Source organism: Dermacentor silvarum, chromosome 5, assembly GCF_013339745.2.
Source record: "Dermacentor silvarum isolate Dsil-2018 chromosome 5, BIME_Dsil_1.4, whole genome shotgun sequence".
NCBI classification, from domain to species: domain Eukaryota; kingdom Metazoa; phylum Arthropoda; class Arachnida; order Ixodida; family Ixodidae; genus Dermacentor; species Dermacentor silvarum.
Window position 1 is genome coordinate 39,771,172 of NC_051158.1, and position 17,780 is coordinate 39,788,951.

General features: G+C 46.0%; 1 protein-coding gene across 1 annotated transcript; it reads left to right on the forward strand.

The window, feature by feature from the left end:
* The first annotated feature begins 1,376 nt into the window (after positions 1 to 1,376).
* On the forward strand, positions 1,377 to 12,467 carry LOC119453330 (Golgi-associated plant pathogenesis-related protein 1). Its single transcript, XM_037715370.2, has 4 exons — positions 1,377 to 1,720; positions 3,792 to 4,001; positions 7,820 to 7,949; positions 12,003 to 12,467. Exons 1-4 carry the CDS (start codon positions 1,640 to 1,642, stop codon positions 12,305 to 12,307), a joined length of 726 nt encoding a protein of 241 aa, XP_037571298.1. The 5' UTR covers positions 1,377 to 1,639; the 3' UTR covers positions 12,308 to 12,467.
* Positions 12,468 to 17,780: the final 5,313 nt, after the last annotated feature.

A 17,780-nucleotide genomic window follows, 5' to 3' on the forward strand; every position in this document is an offset into this window, starting at 1 on the left:
CTAAAGGACTGCCAGAGTATATCAGCAGCTCGAAAACTTCTTAAGCGCAACGACAGACAACACACGATAGAAACAACAGGACAAGGTGCTTACTACCAACTGAAAGATGTCTATCGTTGAGCTTTAAATGTTTTCAAGGTGCACTTCAACCGCCTAATCCGATTGACCATTTCATTGGAAAATATAAGACTACAGTCTTTGAAATAAAATTGAGAGTTTTGGTGTGGCGGGAAGCTTCTTACCGTTTGTGGAATACCGGGGTACCAGAAGGACGTACAGCAGCAACGATGCTGGTGACGACATCTTATGACGCAGAGTTTACCCGCCGTATTCTGTAGTTTAGCGCGCGAATACCCGCAAAGTGCATCGAGCGGCCAGTCGCGCTGCAATTCTGTGTGTATTCGCGGGCTTCTTTCCCGCTAGAGAAAGCACGCTTATGTAGCACGTATTGAGCAACAGAAAGCTGTATCGGGAGTTTTTAATGTTGCTCTGCAATTTTCTCTTTGACACTTATCATCTACCTATATCATTTGAGAAGTTTATTAACTAGTTACGATTAATTATGTAATTAGGTGGAAGGCAAGAAATCTGAGTATCTCCAAGCGACGGAAAACAACATTACCTTGCGTCTGTCCAGCCACAGAGCATTTGCATATTTTTAAATCTTAGCGCATGATATTGGGGACACACATTATAGGAAACAATGTGCAATACACATTGAGTGTACCGTCATTGTGTCACGTGCTGCGGGGTAAGAACATGTATTCCAGCGTCACAGACGCCGGCCAGTGCTAGCAGACAGGCACGCGTTCTCCCGGTCGACAGGGTGCACGAAGAGCTTGGCGAACGTGTGTGTGTGCGCGCGCACGCGCTGGAAGGCTCCCTAGGTTAAAGTGACGCCCAGGCGATACCCCCAGCGGCGGCACGCCTAGTACTAGTAGGCAATGTGTGTTACAAGGTGCGCTCCGAGCTCACCTGTAGACCACCTGGGGCCTACAGAGATCTAACTTCCGGTACTGTGTTTGGACTCCGTGCACCGCTCCCCTTAAGTCCACGTTGCAACAACTCTTATATACAGCTGTCTATTTCATATGCTTGAAGTATGCCAGCTGACTGAGAGATTCGCTGCCTGTTCATCCTCTCCGAGCCGCAACCGAAGCTCCATGTAGAAAACAGTCACAATAGCTCTCGCCAAGGTCGGACATGGATCGCATCGAACGTACAAACCGATTCTCGCAAACAATGCTTCCCAAATAGTCGCCAAGGTCGTTTCGCTTAACGTCCGTGCCAGTTTGCGTCAGTTCATTGTCTTCGGGCGTCCGAGTGCATTCTCTTACCGTTTCAATTGTTGTTGCTGTCTCTGGCTTTCAGCGAGCCTTTGAGAAAAATCTTTACCATTCTATCCCCGCGCTGTTCCCAGCTGTTTATTTTTCAATGATGGATGTCGTTCGAGGCAAAACGTGGCATGTAAACAGGACAGAGCGGAGCACAAGCAAAAAATAGCTTAGATACTCCGGACTCTTCCCGACCCGCAAGGCTTAGCATTTGCACCGCTTGGACATCTAATCGGCCATTGCGGCGGGCCGCGGTCAAAGTCGGGCCGAAACCTCGTTGGGTTGGCGAAGATACGAGCTCAAACATGAAGCTGCCAGCCGTCCTTGTGATCGCGGTCTGCAGCGCCACCATGCCCGCGTCAGCTTTCATAGTTAGGCGCAGGCAGGTAAGTCTCCGAATGTCGTCATGACACTTGTGTTTAACCCTTTAATGACAGCACATATAAATACCCGGGAAAAACGTTCATTTTCTATCTGAATGTGCAATACACATTGAGAATAAGCATAATCAGCAACAGAAAAATTATTTCGAGAAAAGGACGAGGAATAACTTTATTATAAGTCCTGCGACTTGGTGGGACGGGCTAAAGGTCCCGCCTAGGTGACGGCCAGGAGTTCTTGAGTCACGACCGCTAGACCGATTCGAATGAAGTCGGTTTCATTTAGGAGAGAAAGCTAACTTCTGTCTGTAGAAGCCGAATCTTGATTTATGGTCTCTAAGTATATACAAAAGCTGCCGCAGTTTGGTAGGTCAGAAATTTAAGCATGAAATATACAAATCCATAACTCTGCATGAAGAATATCATAGTTCTGTAAACCGCATCTGCTGGAGCATCTTAATTAGACAAATGTGATGTATCAATTTTCCGCTCACATGATATTATTATCCATGTTTGAGACCGTTTCGCACAAGTCCCGCTCGAAAAGCAGTGCTCACTTTCAGAGCGGTCTCTAGCACATATATTCCGCCCCCATTAGATGTCTCAATAGGTTGACTTTACAGAATAGTGATACCGAGTTACAGAGCAGTAAACTAGATGCTTTATTTTTTCATTAAGACATTCTAAACAATTTTTGTAAAATAACAGAATGGATGGTATAAAAAACACTTTCCTCCCTACAATCGGCAGAATATAACATTTTCGTTTTATGTAACAAACCGCATCAAATTATGTGCAGTGGATGATGAGCAAAACGATTATTCCGTTCTCGTGTAGTTTGTGGGAACTCTCCAGGTAAATCTGTGTCTCAAGAGGAAGCTTTAGTTGGATAAAGCTTTAGCTTGGGGGCCTCCTATAAAAATACATTGCAAAGCATAAATCGTATTTCACGGCAACCACTGTTTCAAAATTGACGAGCGTGTTACGTATAAAAGAAAAAGTTGAAATCTGGTTACTGTAACAAGCAGAATGTTTATTTAGGCTGCCAACTTTTTCATAGCTATTGTGGAACATGACAAATTTAAAAATAACCTTGATTATGTGCTTTACAACTCTCACAGCAATGAAAACGCTTACAGCTTCAGCAATTAAAAGTGACATCGGAACTTTGCAAACTGCACCTAATAATGCCTCTAAAGCGGACAAAAGTGATGTATTATACATTGCTCTCAAATGCACCATTAATATGTGAATAGGACTTTGGCCGAACCCTTGTACACATTGCAACATATTTACGTAAGCTGCAAATTAATACACCAAATTTGTCCACTTTAGATGAGTTAACAAATACAGTTTATAGCACTGCGGTATCTGTTCTTAGTGCACAGTTACAGATTTGTAAACTTTGTGCTTCAATTTTTTTTATGTTACTGATTGTCGCCACTTTTTGTAAAAAATCAGCGCAACTTCATTGACTCAACGTCGCGAAGAGTGATGAAACAGCGGAGCTGGTGGTTTCAACTTGGCTTTTACTTCCCGATGAGTCTCTTCGTACCGTTGCCGCGACGCCACCTCCCTCACTCGAAGCTCGGGGTCTTCGAATCTTCGCCGTCGCTTAACCTCGGCTTCCCTTGCTCGGAACTCTGGGTCGGCACGTCGTCGTTGGGCCCATGCTCGAGCAGCTTCCCGTCGTCTTTCCTGCCACGCCGCTTCTAATAGCTAATATTGGAGTAACCAAGTGTATTATACTTCGCTGCCGGTGTAAGTTTTCGGCAGTGGCGTAATCGTGTTGCTGCCGAAAGTTTACGTTATACGAAAGTTATCGGCGCTTTCTGCACTAGGCACAGTTGAAATGATGACGCTTGCGGCAGCGCGAAACGTTCTCTTTGGGACAAGCACGAACACACCGCGAGCCACCGCACCTTAGACCATTTGCTCGATTACTGATCCGCCAAGTTGTCACTGTCCCCGAAAAAATTCAAACTGCCGTTCTGAAAAACAAAACTCCCACACGTGTATCAACTGACGTACATTCTCTATTTGGTGTCAGCTTAAGTCCAACACTTGTGCAATGCAGTTCGGACCTGGCAACATGCCGTTCGGACCTGGAAAAGGAGGTATTATCAATATGGGGGGTGGAGGAGGAATGGGAGGAGGATCCTCTGAACCAGTTGACTTTGAAGGAGAGTTCACACCGGCGATGCGGAAGCTGCAGCGACAAGTTCTGAGGGCTCACAACCGCTACAGGCGTCTGCACGGAGTTCACACTCTGAAACAAGATGACGAGGTGAGCGTGCAGGAATAGAAGAGGGGGGGGGGGGGGGTAGAAATGACATATCTTTCACTTTCAGCATAGACCTTCAGAAAAAGTTACTGCCAACGTTATTTTACATTTCCTAAAGTTATTATCAAGAAACTTGAAGGGATCCAAATAAGTGCTGTTCGATTATTTATTCTAAGTTTAAGCTGCTGACCAACCGACTAAGTTCGTGATTGCTAACAATAACGAAAAACTCAAACTACGAAAAAGAATTGTCTAAACTTTCTTCATTTTCTTCTTAATCATAAGTTCTCCTTCGGCCATAGAATCAACTTCTTTTCACACGACATCATTGAGCACATCTTCGAATTCCACATTATTGCGATATTAATTACATGAGTTTCCCAGGTGAATTTCAGCCGTCGGCGTCGCCGTGATGTACCGGATGTGTATATATATGAACTGGCTTTTTCAATGAGCCACATGTACGTAGAAGGATGAGAAGCCCCACTTTGCGGTTATTTACTTATTTGCCCAACCATTCCGGTTCGGGGATCGGCTGGCTGATAGGTTATTCTAAGTTTAGGCTACTGACAGTGCTTCTTGAAGAAGTTCGGTCCTCCGACCGAAACGGTCGGTCAAATAAACCGAAGATAACCGCGAAGATGTGCTTCGCATCCTTGTATATATGTATGTATATATATATATATATATATATATATATATATATATATATATATATATATATATACAGGATGTTTCCGCGAACACTTTCAAATTTTATTGAAGGTTGCCTGTGGCAGATAGCCCAATTCTAGTTAATGAGCTGGTCTACTCGAAGAGGCGGACATTACTTGCACAAGAAATTGAAATGCATAATCGCATAATTAACAAAAATTCACTAATGAAGTTTTTAATTAATTGCCTGATGGCCCATATTGCAATTTACAACTTGTAGCCGTGGAGTTCGCAAGGCGGATCCACTTGGAACGAATTCTCAGGATGACACCAGTTTCGAGATATTAATTCCCGAACTTTGCGGGGAAATGCATTGGTGTTGCAGTTAATTTTGTGCTTCAATGCATAAAGCGACGGTTTGTTTAGAACCTAACTGGAACACCAATGCATTTCTCCGCAAAGTTCGGGAATTAATATCTCGAAACTGGTGTCATCCCGAGAATTCGTTCCAAGTGGATACGCCTTGCAAACTCCACGGCTACAATTTTTAAATTGCAATATGTGCCATCAGGCAATTAGTAAAAAATCTAATTAGTGAATTTCTGTTAATTATTCGATTATGCATTTCAATTTCTTGTGCAAGTGATGTCTGCCTCTTCGAATAGACCAGCTCATCAACTAGAATTGTGCTATCTGCCACAGGCAACCTTTAAGCATTTTTTAAAGTGTTCGGTGAAACACCCTGTATATATATATATATATATATATATATATATATATATATATATATATATATATATATATATATAAAGTTGTCCCATGGTCATATTCGAACGAAGGTCCTCTAGCACAGGATCCCGATTCTCTAACCATAAGGCCACCGACGCATTGCCTCCGCAGGGGGATTAGAACACCCTTAAGAATTTCCCAGTGCAAGCCAGCACGTGTAGACAGACGCTTGGCTTCTCAGACTTCGCGTTGGAGCTGCGCTTACGTCGGCAGTGACCACCCTCTGGCCACCACAACAGTAGCGCGCTGTTCGAGGAGCCGTGGTTGTTGTTGCCCATCGAATTCGTGTCTCATTCCCACAAATGGGATTTTGGCCACGAAATTGGTCGATTATTCCCAGTTAAAGCCACAAATACACTTTAAGGACTGCTATAGTGTATAGCAGTCCTTAAATCTTTGGTGAGATTGAGTTGAGTTTGGATTACCTACTGAATTACCTGAAAGGGCAGATATTACTTGCACTAAGGTTCTGAGTGCATAGCAAACTAATTAACCAAATTTATCTAATAAGCTTTGTAACTGATTATACGTAATTTGAAGGGCAAGGCATATCTACTTGGAACGAATTCTGAAGATGAAACCGATTTCGAGGTATTAAATTTCAAAGTGTGCGACAAAACGCATTGGTGTTTCAAATATTTTTTTTTCTGCAATGTACAAAAAGGCGTGTCGAAAAAAAAAGAACGAAAAGGCCAGTGGTACATCAGAGCAGCTGGCTTCTTCCTTAACTGGGGCTTGTTTCAAAATTCATTCCTAGAGGTTGTACATAAAGAGACCATTGGCTTCACTTCGTAAATAGTGGTTTTCCCTAGAGTAATCAGTAAAGTGTCGACTAGTAAAATTTTATTATTTGAAAAAGCGTTTTGATTTTTTCTGCAAGTAATTTGAGCCTCTTAGAGCAATCGAAACCAAGGATTATATTTACGCAATTGACGCCAGACGACTTTAAAAATTGTGTTGACTCTAAAAAAGAAGTCTAGTATAGCCACAACTATGGTCGCAGTGTGTCCTACAGCGGTAGCTGAGACGGTATACCCGGACGGTCCCTTTTGACGATGCTATCACTTTTGCGCGACGTATTACACGGCGAGTTCGATGATTCGAGCAGTTTTGGTCAGCCAGCCAATTAGCTCAGCCGGTTTTACTCTACCAGCGAATTAGCGCGCACTAAAAGTGAGAGCTCCGAAAGTGTTCGCCCGAAAATAAGTACCCTGCATGGCATGTTGCATAGCGATAGCTGTGGATATATGTGTACTGGGGTTAGAAACTACGAAAAGAAAGCTGTCGTTGTCCTGTCGTGTTTCCGTAGACCACAGGGTACGTCGTAAGCAGCCAAAGTAAATTATTTCATAACACACAAATGACTGTGAGGTAATAAAACAAGCCTTGCAAATGTCAATAAATCACCAAATGAAAGGAAGTAATGATGCTATCACTTTACAATTATTCGAGTGAAGTAAGATGACCTCGTCACCTTTTTCTTTATCTTTTTCTTTTCTTTCTCAGTACTACTGCATCTTGTAACATACGGATTGTACCGATTATATCCGCTTGATTACAACGGACACTGGTACTTGAATCAGCCATTGTTCACTCCAATTGGTTACGAGCTGCATGTACACTGTCGGTTAGATATAGCGAATGTAAAACTTAATTCGCCCCACATACTATTTGCCAACTGGCATACAAAATTTTCTACATATAGCGAATACATAACGCTACATGCAAAGCTTTTTCTGAGATCAGATAGATAGATAGATAGATAGATAGATAGATAGATAGATAGATAGATAGATAGATAGATAGATAGATAGATAGATAGATAGATAGATAGATAGATAGATAGATAGATAGATAGATAGATAGATAGATAGATAGATAGATAGATAGATAGATAGATAGATAGATAGATAGATAGATAGATAGATAGATAGATAGATAGATAGATAGATAGATAGATAGATACGGGTGGCCTTGGTCATGTGTTCAGGCACACATTTCACCTGACAATCGTACGTCGGTTTGCGTTGTTCTGTAATTGCTTTAAAGGAACGGCCAAGGATTCTAGATGTTGGTTCCTATCTAATCTATGCTGACACGTTTCGGTCTCTAAGCATTACGCCTACCGTTTTCCGTTCTGTCGTACGGTGTTAAATTCGTAGCTTCCTTCCAAGTTCAGTAGTCTTAAAGTTATGCCGTGCAAGCAATTCGCGTTTCGTGCGATCGTGAAAATGTATCACTCCGTTTCTTTCGTTGCAAGGGGGTTTCAATGACCGATGCCTTCTGTAAGTGATAAGCTTTCCTGCATTGTGACTTTGTAACAACGTATTTCGCTTCTAACGCATGACGCATTGCGTGTGGTCGACGTCCTGCCGCAGTTGGATCGCTACGCTCAAGCCTGGGCCCTGGTGATGGCGAAGAATGACCGAATGGAACACAGAAAGACGCCGAGACACGGAGAGAACCTCTTCATGTGGTGGAGCAGCGACTTGCAGGCACCCGTCACGGGTAACACACGCTTGTCCATGCCAGAACCAAATCAAATTACGCGAGTTCAACCTCCCAAAGCTGCGCACGGACTATGAGGAACGCCTTTATAGTTGGGGTGGCTCGAGATCGACTTCGACAACCCATAATTCTGCATGTAACTTTAGGTACCAGAGCGTCTGTTTCGCTCCCATCGGTATGCGGCCAGCGCGGCGGGCAATCGAAACCGAGACCTCGTGATCAGTGGTACAACACCGCAGCCGTGGAGTCGCAGCGGCTGGTAGGTCTATGTCTTACTTGCGCGATATCGCTCTCCCGTCAAATCTCAACTGAAGCGAACACCACTCGCTGTTAAATCACATGTGTGCGCACTTGAAGCGGAGGACACGTACGGTGCTGCTCTCCCGGATGGCTAGTAATACTAGCTTAACTTCACCAATAACGACCGCCCTCGCTATACCAAAATATACGTTAACGACGGTTCGAGTGGGCTTGTCAGGCCGAAAACCGGCAGATGGTCGAGCGATCGTCGAGGCGAGTTGTGTCAACCCGGCTGCAAGGGCTCAGATGACTTGCCCAGCTCTCGGGAAAAAGCCATGTTAAACATGGTCGGGTTGGGTTGGGTAAGATCGACTTCTGACTCGTCCCGCTAGCGTCGAGTTGATATATACGAAGCTAAAAATGCGTCTCACCTGGAACGTAGGCCAGCCCGTGTTATCAATGGCCAAACCTGTTGAAGGGACTTTTAAAAAGTGCGCAGATATGGCACGATTCCGCGTGTGAGCCGAGGCACGGCTTAGTCGTATGCAACGACTGCATCCAACAAGTTTCCCACTGGTTTCAATAGAGTAGCACAGATATTATCTTACTTGCGCACCGCACGTAATATCGGACGCCGCGTCGTACCCTCGTATCTTCATTACCATTCCGACAGGGCCACGATCTGGGACACTTTTCCCCGGTTCATTCCTTTACAGCGAAGCTGTTAACCTCTAGTTGGTCGGGTGTTTCTCGCGGCACATCCTCACGAAAAAAAAAAAAAAAAAAAACTTCAGCCATTGAAGCGAAAGGTGCATATACGTCGTATTCTTTGGTAGCAAGCTTACAACATACAGCATAGCATTCGGTTCTTTAAAGAACAAGCACAAAAGAAGCATGCAAACCATATCATTGATGATAAAGCTCTCGTGATAAGTGAATAAAGGTGGATTAAGGTGAATTAAAGTTAATTAAGGTGGAATAAGGTGGATTAAGGTTGGTAGAAATTAGGGGTGGCGTTCTACTGCGGCGGCGACTGCTTATGGCGCGGCTGAGCCTGGCCGTGAGGGCCCCATCTTGAACGCGATCTGTGATAGGGACAGAGTCTATTCACGCCGAGGGCTGATAGCTTCGTGTGCGCTGTGTTTTCACCGATTAGTTCGCGTTGGAGCGAGAGGCAGCACGAAGGTCAATTCGCTCGCTGCTTGCCGCCGCGCTTCCTCACGCCAGCGTTTTGACCGCGAGTGTCCGCGCTCATCGAGTGCGATGTGTTCATGTTTGCCTGTGCGCTCATGACACCATGCTTGTTAATTTAGTTAGTAAGCGAATGTTTGCAAGTTACGGTCAATAAAGCAACTATCTTTACTTCGTATAGCTGTCGAATAATTTGCTATCGCAATCTATGCTTCGCCTTTCGGGGAAAATTGCGACATTTTTTTTGTGTGTGTGTGGCAGTATAACGTTGTCGAGCCCTTACGGCCCGTATACAACATCGATCTGGCAACTCGTCTTCGCTGAGTACCCGTTATAGCGGCATTCTTAACTGGCCCTTGCACGCCGCCACGATTTTCGACCAGCCACCGCAAGCTAAGCAAGGGGAAAGCGCAACAATCACGGACGCCGGCACAACTCTCGTCACCGGCTTATCTACATTGAATGTGATAGCTCGCCCCCTCCCCCCCCCCTCCCAAGGTAAAACGCTCACCGCTTCTGTGCGCTCCTCGCCTCTTGTCAACCCATTAGATAAGAACAATTGTTAAAGGTAGGCAATGTTATTCGCTTTGAAAGCAAACAATAATCCTCTTAAAGAAGGGCCTTTGAAAGGGTTTTCAAACAGCGCTGATGGTCGCCGCCCGATGCTTGGGTCAGGGAGGGGGGGGGGGGGGGCGATGCTGTGCTACGGCAGCAAATGCGTACCTTGCAACCGGGCGCAAGGGGAACTGGCGACGCAATCTTCCACGCGAAAGGAGGAAGAGGGAAAGCAGCGCGGGAGGGAGGGGGGGGGGGGCGACTGCTACTCTTCTAACAACTGTGTACTTTGCGCCGATGCGGGCTGTCGCACGCACCGTATCTTGAAAGCGATCTCCAGACGGCTCTGACCTTTATATGCGCTGTGCTTTCTTCACTCAGTTTCCGTTGAAGCGATAGACCGCGCGAACCTTCGCTCGCTGCCGCGACCGCGCTTGTTCACGCCAGCGTTTTGACAGTGGTTGTGTGCGGTTCATCGAGTGTGATCACTCATGTTTGCTTGTGCGCGCTGACACCACGCTTGTTAATTCAGTTAGTAAGCGAATGTGTCCGAGTTTATGTAGCCGATAAAACTACTATCCCTACTACGTATAGCTCTCTACTAATTTGCTATCGCAATTGATGCTTCGCCTTTCGGGCGAAACTGCGACATTTTTTGTTTGAGTCGGTTTCACTGCAACACAGAACGCGGGAAAGCCAACTTACGAAGACCAAGCTAACACCGATCCCCTTAAAGTCGGCTTCACTTTAAACCGAAATGCATTGCTCGGAAGACGTTTTTCCTGGGGCAATATAAGTTGTCTTATATTAAAATATGAAGGCCCTAGGACCTTTTTTATTATCTCCGTGTACCCACGCTCTTGCTCGGGGCGGTGCCGCCGCCTACGAGCAGAAAAGAGAAGTACTGCATTATGACACTAACGCGCACCGACAGTGAACGCTTCGGTGGTCTCAGCACTACGACGCCTCGATGCCAGCATTCGAAGGGACGCTGGCATCAAGAAGCACTACCAACGTACTCAGCACAGCGGAGCGTGGCCTCCGCAATTAGCTCTGAAAATGTTTCTGAAGTTGATCGCGGAGGCTGCAATTACGACGCGCTGTACGCGCTGATTTGACTCGGTGACGATTCAGTTACGTGCTTTGTCTTGCGCGTTGTATTAGTGTGTCAGTTACGTGCTTCGTCTTTGGCGTTGTGCTAGCGTGTGCAGCGTAGTGCAGCTTCCATATGCACGACGGTTGCTCATGGTCATCGACGTTGGTAGTCGTGATGGAGGAGACGTGCCACCAGGCGTCAGCGTGGGTGCATCAACGCCTAAGGGCGCTTTAGCCACAAAACACCAATAGACATTATATATCAATGTGCAATAAACATTACACTACTTCTGTGAAGACACGTTTCACTTTCGTGTTCTATACCGATTCCTATATAAGAGGGATCAACCACATTTTTTTTAATATTTGTTTGTTATTGCCCCGACGCGCGCGCGTGTCCAAAACGCATTAGGCAAGCCAAGTCCCAATTTGACCTGCCGAGGATGCTAGCGCCATCTGGATTAGATTTTCGCAAGTAGCATAACCCGCGCTTTTTACAACCTCCTTGGGTAGAAACGCTGGCAAAAGGGGTTTGTGTTTGAGTTTCCTTGTAACAAAATTATGTTTTCTCGTACATTAAAATAACAGTCCGACTCCACCATGTCTGTATGTTATGGTTAAGTCGTACTTTACCATTTCCTGCCGGATTTCACTGTGAGAAATTCAATTTTTGTTCGCGAACGTTCTCGCATCACGCGGAGGGCCTGCGCGGTCGAGGTGGTTCGGGATGATTTTTTTCCGCCACTGACGCCGACATCCATGCCGACACCGACGGCGACGCCGAATTTTCTGCGACACGGGGCCTTTAACGCTCTCGCGTTAAAATTTGTCAAGTATGCACCAACTACGCCTCCAAGAAGTTCTTTTAAGCCTTCTGCTTCTCCACCTCCGCTGTCACGTGCCCCACCACCAGATCGTGGATTTGGCACGCATGAAACCGTAGAGTTTCATCATCTCGATTTTCCTTTCCAGGAAGCATGGCGGTGAAAGCGTGGTACGACGAGATCAAGCTCTACGATTTCAACAACCCCAGGTTCACGCCCGGCACGGGTCACTTCACGCAGTTGGTGTGGAAGAACTGTCGACGCCTGGGTACGGGCATCGCCCGCGGCCCGAAGGGCACCGTGTACATCGCGTCCGTCTACGATCCGCGAGGAAACGTGATGGGCCAGTTCGCGGACCAAGTTCTTCCGCCGAAATCTGGCGGAGACGGGGACAGTAAAAGTGGCCGCAAAAAACGACGCCGCCACAGGGACGAGGAGGAGGGGGACGAGTGAACGGGCGCGGCGCGAATGTGTCTGCACGAGGCACAAGGCGGCGCTGGTGTTCGACGTCTATGGCGCCACTTTACAGACTTCTACACCCGAAGGTATCAGCAGCAACCTCATTCGCGGAGCGAAAATATGACAACAGTAATAAAACCGGGTGTTTGTGCCAGCCATTCTCTTTATCTCGGCAGTGTGTCGTATATATATATATATATATATATATATATATATATATATATATATATATATGTGTGTGTGTGTGTGTGTGTGTGTGTGTGTGTGTGTGTGTGTGTGTGTGTGTGTGTGTGTGTGTGTGTGTGTGTGTGTGTGTTTTGCATATGCGAATCGAATGGGATTGCATAATGAACTAATTAAGAATACAAGGTAACAGACAATGACACCAGATAAACTACAGGAAAAGTTAATTGCTAGTGTTTAATTTAGATGTAGAAATAAGAAAAAGTCCCAATTTCGCCAGAAATAAAGCTCACGAGAGTTCCAATATGGGGTTGTTGATGACGCATCTTGAATAGGTTACCGTAGCGCAATTAAAAAACAGGACAACATAAGACACACACGAACACAAGACTGCTGAAAGTTAGCGCCGTGTGTGTCCTTGTGTGTCGTCTTTGTCCTTGTCTTTTATTCACGCTACGGTAATCTGTTCAATGTTTGCCCGATATGCGAAGAATTTATAGCGATAGTAAAATTGATATCACAGGACTAAATGAATTAAGGTTCGTAGCTTTATCCGTCGTATAAATTGCACTAAACATTCACTTACGAATTGAACTAGCAAACATGCTTTCACGCACGCGCAGGAAAACATTAACAGATCTCAATGGATGACCCCGAAAGCTCGCTGTCACAACGGCGGCGTGATCAAGAGCACCGGCAGCGGGGAGCGAATGCTTCGTGCTGCCTCTCGCTTCAATACGTGTGCGAAACGTGCGATTACGCAAGGGCCCCAACACTAGGCGCTCCAGAAGACAGTGCGCATGAACCCACCAGCCATCTCGGCTCGCTCAAACTTTGCACCCACCACAGATTGCCTCCAAGATAAGGAGCGTGGGCCGCGTATGCACTTGGCCACCACCATGTGCAGCCACGGCAGAGCTAGAGCATAAGACGCGCGTTCACCGGACTGCATCTGTTGTCGTAGGGCAGACCTATGGGATCCACATTTTAGAGCACATCCCTTAGGCGCCTGTTGCTGCGGCGAGCATCAGCGAAAAAAGCGCGAGGGGGAAACCGAAGAAGGAGGGTATGGCGAAAGCGTGAGAAAAAGCGCGTGTTACCGGGCACAACGAGCGTTGCGGTGACGATGGCTACGAGATGGCGCCAGAATAGCGCGCGTCGTCGGTATGGAAACAAAGGGCTGCATGAGCGGAGGTCTGTCTGCGGCTGCTGCTGTGAATCGCGCCCGCGCGTCATCATTTACGAGGCAGTCGCGCCACACTTCGCTACGTTTGCAACGTGCCGCACGAGACAGGTTATCCGCGCCAGCCAATATATCCCGAAATGAAAACACGTATACAGCTGCCCTCAAATTTCGCATTAGGGAGTATCGTAAGCGTCGGTGAATTTTTTATATGCAAACGTCATGCGAACGTAAACTGTTATTAAGTGGCGTTCAACGAAAACACAAGCTTGTGTCGGTATTTCTGTTTTATGTCTTCTGGCATGTTATTTCTCATCACAATTACGCGGCAATAGGTCTATGGGCGCGGAGCAATGCACTGGCGTTTCAATCCCCAAGAAACGTATCACGCTAAGTAGAACGTCAAAACACTTCGTGACATAACTTGAGGCTGAGTATCTCCAGACTGCTTGCTCTCCATATGGATTGTGTGGCACACAGACCTCGATCGCCCTGAAAGTGCCTTCCCTCGTCTCCCCTTCGGCATAGGACAGTGGAAGTACAGCATAATACCGAACCTGGAAACCTAGATCATCCCAGCCGCAAGATCTGCAGATGAAAACTAGTCTCCACCATGTGCGCGCATGACTTGAGTAATGTATTATCAAGTGTGGCATAGATTGCATAGACAGACAGTCAATGTGTCTTTAACTTTTTCTTTGAAATGCAACAAAGCCTCATCAAATTCGGTTCAATGACTGAGAAACACCATTTATGCCTTCCCATGTATTTATGTAGGAGCGCCCGAGCAAAAGCTTCTGAAGGCTACTCTTCCTTGGCCTCCTCCCTTGTGGTTTCGTGTGGGTGCGTTTCTCGCCGAGTAGACGAAAGAGTGTTCGTCGAATCGGCTTATATATATTATACAGCCATCTGCGCTGGGTCTAAAATGACAGGGCGGTGACGGACTCTGTCTCTGGAGATTTGCGCAGTAGGATTGATTGATTGATTAATTAATTGATTGATTGATTGATTGATTGATTGATTGATTGATTTAAGTTTTTACTGGCGCAAGGGCCAGATGTGGTCAAAGAGCGCCACGCAAGTTCTGATGAGTAGTCAATGGATTATCAATCAAATGAAGAAATTAGGTAGACATGGTGCATATAATGTGGCTGCAAAAAGGCCTAAGAATCACTCGCTGTGAAGTGCGCAAGATATGTATGTATTACAATAATGACGGATATTGTGTGCTCTGACTTTAAATGTCTTGCGACGAAGGTTTGGTAAGTAAGAGGTATAGTGACGCTAGCACTAGTACCTCAGCAAGGGCCTTGAACGCACGGGCTGGGAGACGCGTGCTCTACAAAATGCTTGCATTGCAGCTACAACCTCCAGAGGGAGGCTGTGCTACAAATAACCTGGCGAAATTACGTTTATGGTGTCAGTTCCTGCTAAAAAGTTTAATACTGTTTTAAAATTAAATGCGGTTCATTGCTCAGAAAAAAAATTATGGGTGTAAAGGTACATGTTGACGATATGCGGAACGGAAGTACTTTTTTTCCTCGCTGCTTCTATTTCAGAGCACCAAAGAAGAACATGGAGAACTGTGATATTAAATTGCCACTCTTAGTACATGTCGGAGGATCGCTTGCAGTCAGCAGGTAAGCGTGAGTGCCATAGATATTCAGTGTTCTTAAATGTACAAAGAAGCACTTCCTTGTGTCTTGCTGTTCTCTCAGATAACTAGTTCCCTAGCTCTGGCTTGATAATGTTTAGCTTATTCCTTACCTGAGTGTCCCACTGTCCCTACTAGTACTTCTTCAACTTATGGCGTAAGAAGGGCTTAAGGTCGGCAGCTGGTATGTGTCTGTTTATGTCTATCTCACTAAAACGAAACTATAACGTAGCGTTTTTGTCAGCAGCTATACATTGCCTTTTATGCCTCTGTGGTCAGGTACTCAACATAAGACAATGAATTGGTTGTACATATATGCTGAGCATAGTAAGGTGTGTGGTTCATTAAATACGGAGTTCTTAGGTCTTCGGAAACTCATTAGGGCTCTTACAACATTTAATGAGTCTGTGAATATGATAGGGGTATTGAGATTTGTTGGCGTTATACGCTTCAGGCGTGAAAATACTTGTATTTGGATTTAAAACGACGGACGTCGAAAACGACGTCCCGAGCGCTGCATACGCGACACCAGTAGATGACCTGAAAGCATCTGTGTAGAAATATGCGCAGGAATGCTTCGCCTGAAGTTCAAGGAAGTGTGCGTGTAGGTTCGTCTCAGGTGCACGTTTTGTTATTTCGACAAAAAAGGATATTGCACTCAATGGTCTGCCATTCCCAAGGCAGTGGAAGGCGATTGGGAGCTACAAGGACGTTTTGTGGAAGTGGGATGCCTATTTCGTTGCCATTGCTTCCAAGAGCGTAGCGACAAAGGAGCTGGGCGGTTACGATCAAGTCTGTCAGTGGACAAGTAGCTAATAGTTGAATGACACGAATGTTCGGTATCCGATTTTACCTTCGTGTACTAGGAGAGAGTTAAGCATGTTCTTTGAAGATGTAGGGACCATTCCTTGGACTACGTACATTTCTAAGTCTTGCGAAGGATGTTGGAGTAAGACAACAAAATGTATCCGAACATGATAGCTGCAGAACAAAAATTACGTTTTCAAGCGCATCACTCTTTTTCACATTTGAGGCAATCGAAAGATTCGGTTCCTGTGCTTCTGTGCTAACAAGGCTTCAATGGGAAGGCACTGCTGGTGCCAGAGTACATACATGTACGGACGCGATGGAGCGCACAATATTTATTAAATCATTAATGCTGTAAATACTCACCAACATCACCACATGTTTCAAGATTAGATAGCGTCAATTACATGACGTCACACCGCTTCCAGCCGCAGCAGCTCAGTAACACTGTAACCGGTTGACGATAACGCTTGCTGTGATGGCGGGTACTGTGAACAGGCACTCCGTCGTACTCACCACGTTTTTCAGGGTGGCAGGCTCCAGGACCGTTACAGGGCAGGATCCAGGACCGTTACAGAGAACCCTGGCCAGTTTTGGCTTCCTGGGAGTCGACGTCAACGGCGCCCGATGGTCAGGCTTCTGTAGATCCAGGTAACTGCGTGACGTCGTCGACAAAGAACCATGAGCCATCCTGCTTTCACCTGGCGGCCTTAACACAATTCACCGCTTTCAACAAGCCTTGGCCCTCCTTTCCAACCTACTGACTTCGAGCGACCCTCTGTTGACTTGGAGTTGGAAAGGCTGCTGTGATTCGGGAGCAAACTGTGACATCATACTCCGGTTGAACGTCAAGGTTTCTCTCGACGGCAACCAGGCAACATCAGTTATAATCTACTGTAAGAAAACGTCCGGCCCGGACCGCCAGAGACAATTGGTCAACGCAAAGCGGTGTTCTCGGTAACCGGAAAGACCTTGCAGGTTATTCGAGAACCATTGTTTCAGCATTTGGCTTTGCGTTAGATACAATGCTGCCCGTCCTTGCAACAGTTATTTGACAATGTGCTTTACGAGGACCGGCAGGACTGCGTATAAAGCACGGACAGTGCCCAAAAAATACTTCGCAAACAGTCTCCAAGGTCGTTCCTGATGCCGAGAACCATTGTGCGTTCTGGCCGCCGATTCTCTCGTGATACATCATTATCGCTGCTGCCGCGCGTCTGTCTTTCAAAAGCGCCGTCGAGACAAAGGAATCTTGCCGTTTCTATACGAGAGGTGTCCCAGCATTCGTTTCAATGATGGATGCCTGTCAAAGGAAAGAAAAAATGAAAGTTTCATTAAAACACGCCAGAGCAGATGCGTCAGCAAGAACAGCTTAAATTTGGGATGCTCCGTCTATTCAGGCTTAACCCTTGTAGACTTTGCACGTCGATGCAAGCGGCCGTTTCCAAGGTTGTTTCGTTTACCGAGAGAGGCGTCTGAGTGGGCCCATTGTCTTCGGACATCCTGACCACACATTTTCTTATACTATATTATTACTGCTGCTGCCACACGTCCGTCTTTCACAGTGCAGTTGAATAAAATCTTGACGTTTTGTACAGGAGACGTTCCTGCTTTTGTTTCAGTGACGCATACCCTTTGAA

Excerpts from the sequence above, each read along its gene's own strand:
- LOC119453330 (XM_037715370.2), top strand. The coding sequence starts at position 1,640 with ATGAAGCTGCCAGCCGTCCTTGTGATCGCGGTCTGCAGCGCCACCATG. Across the intron at positions 4,002-7,819 it reads CTCTGAAACAAGATGACGAG|TTGGATCGCTACGCTCAAGC; the intron begins GTGAGCGTGCAG and ends GTCCTGCCGCAG. Across the intron at positions 7,950-12,002 it reads CTTGCAGGCACCCGTCACGG|GAAGCATGGCGGTGAAAGCG; the intron begins GTAACACACGCT and ends TTTCCTTTCCAG.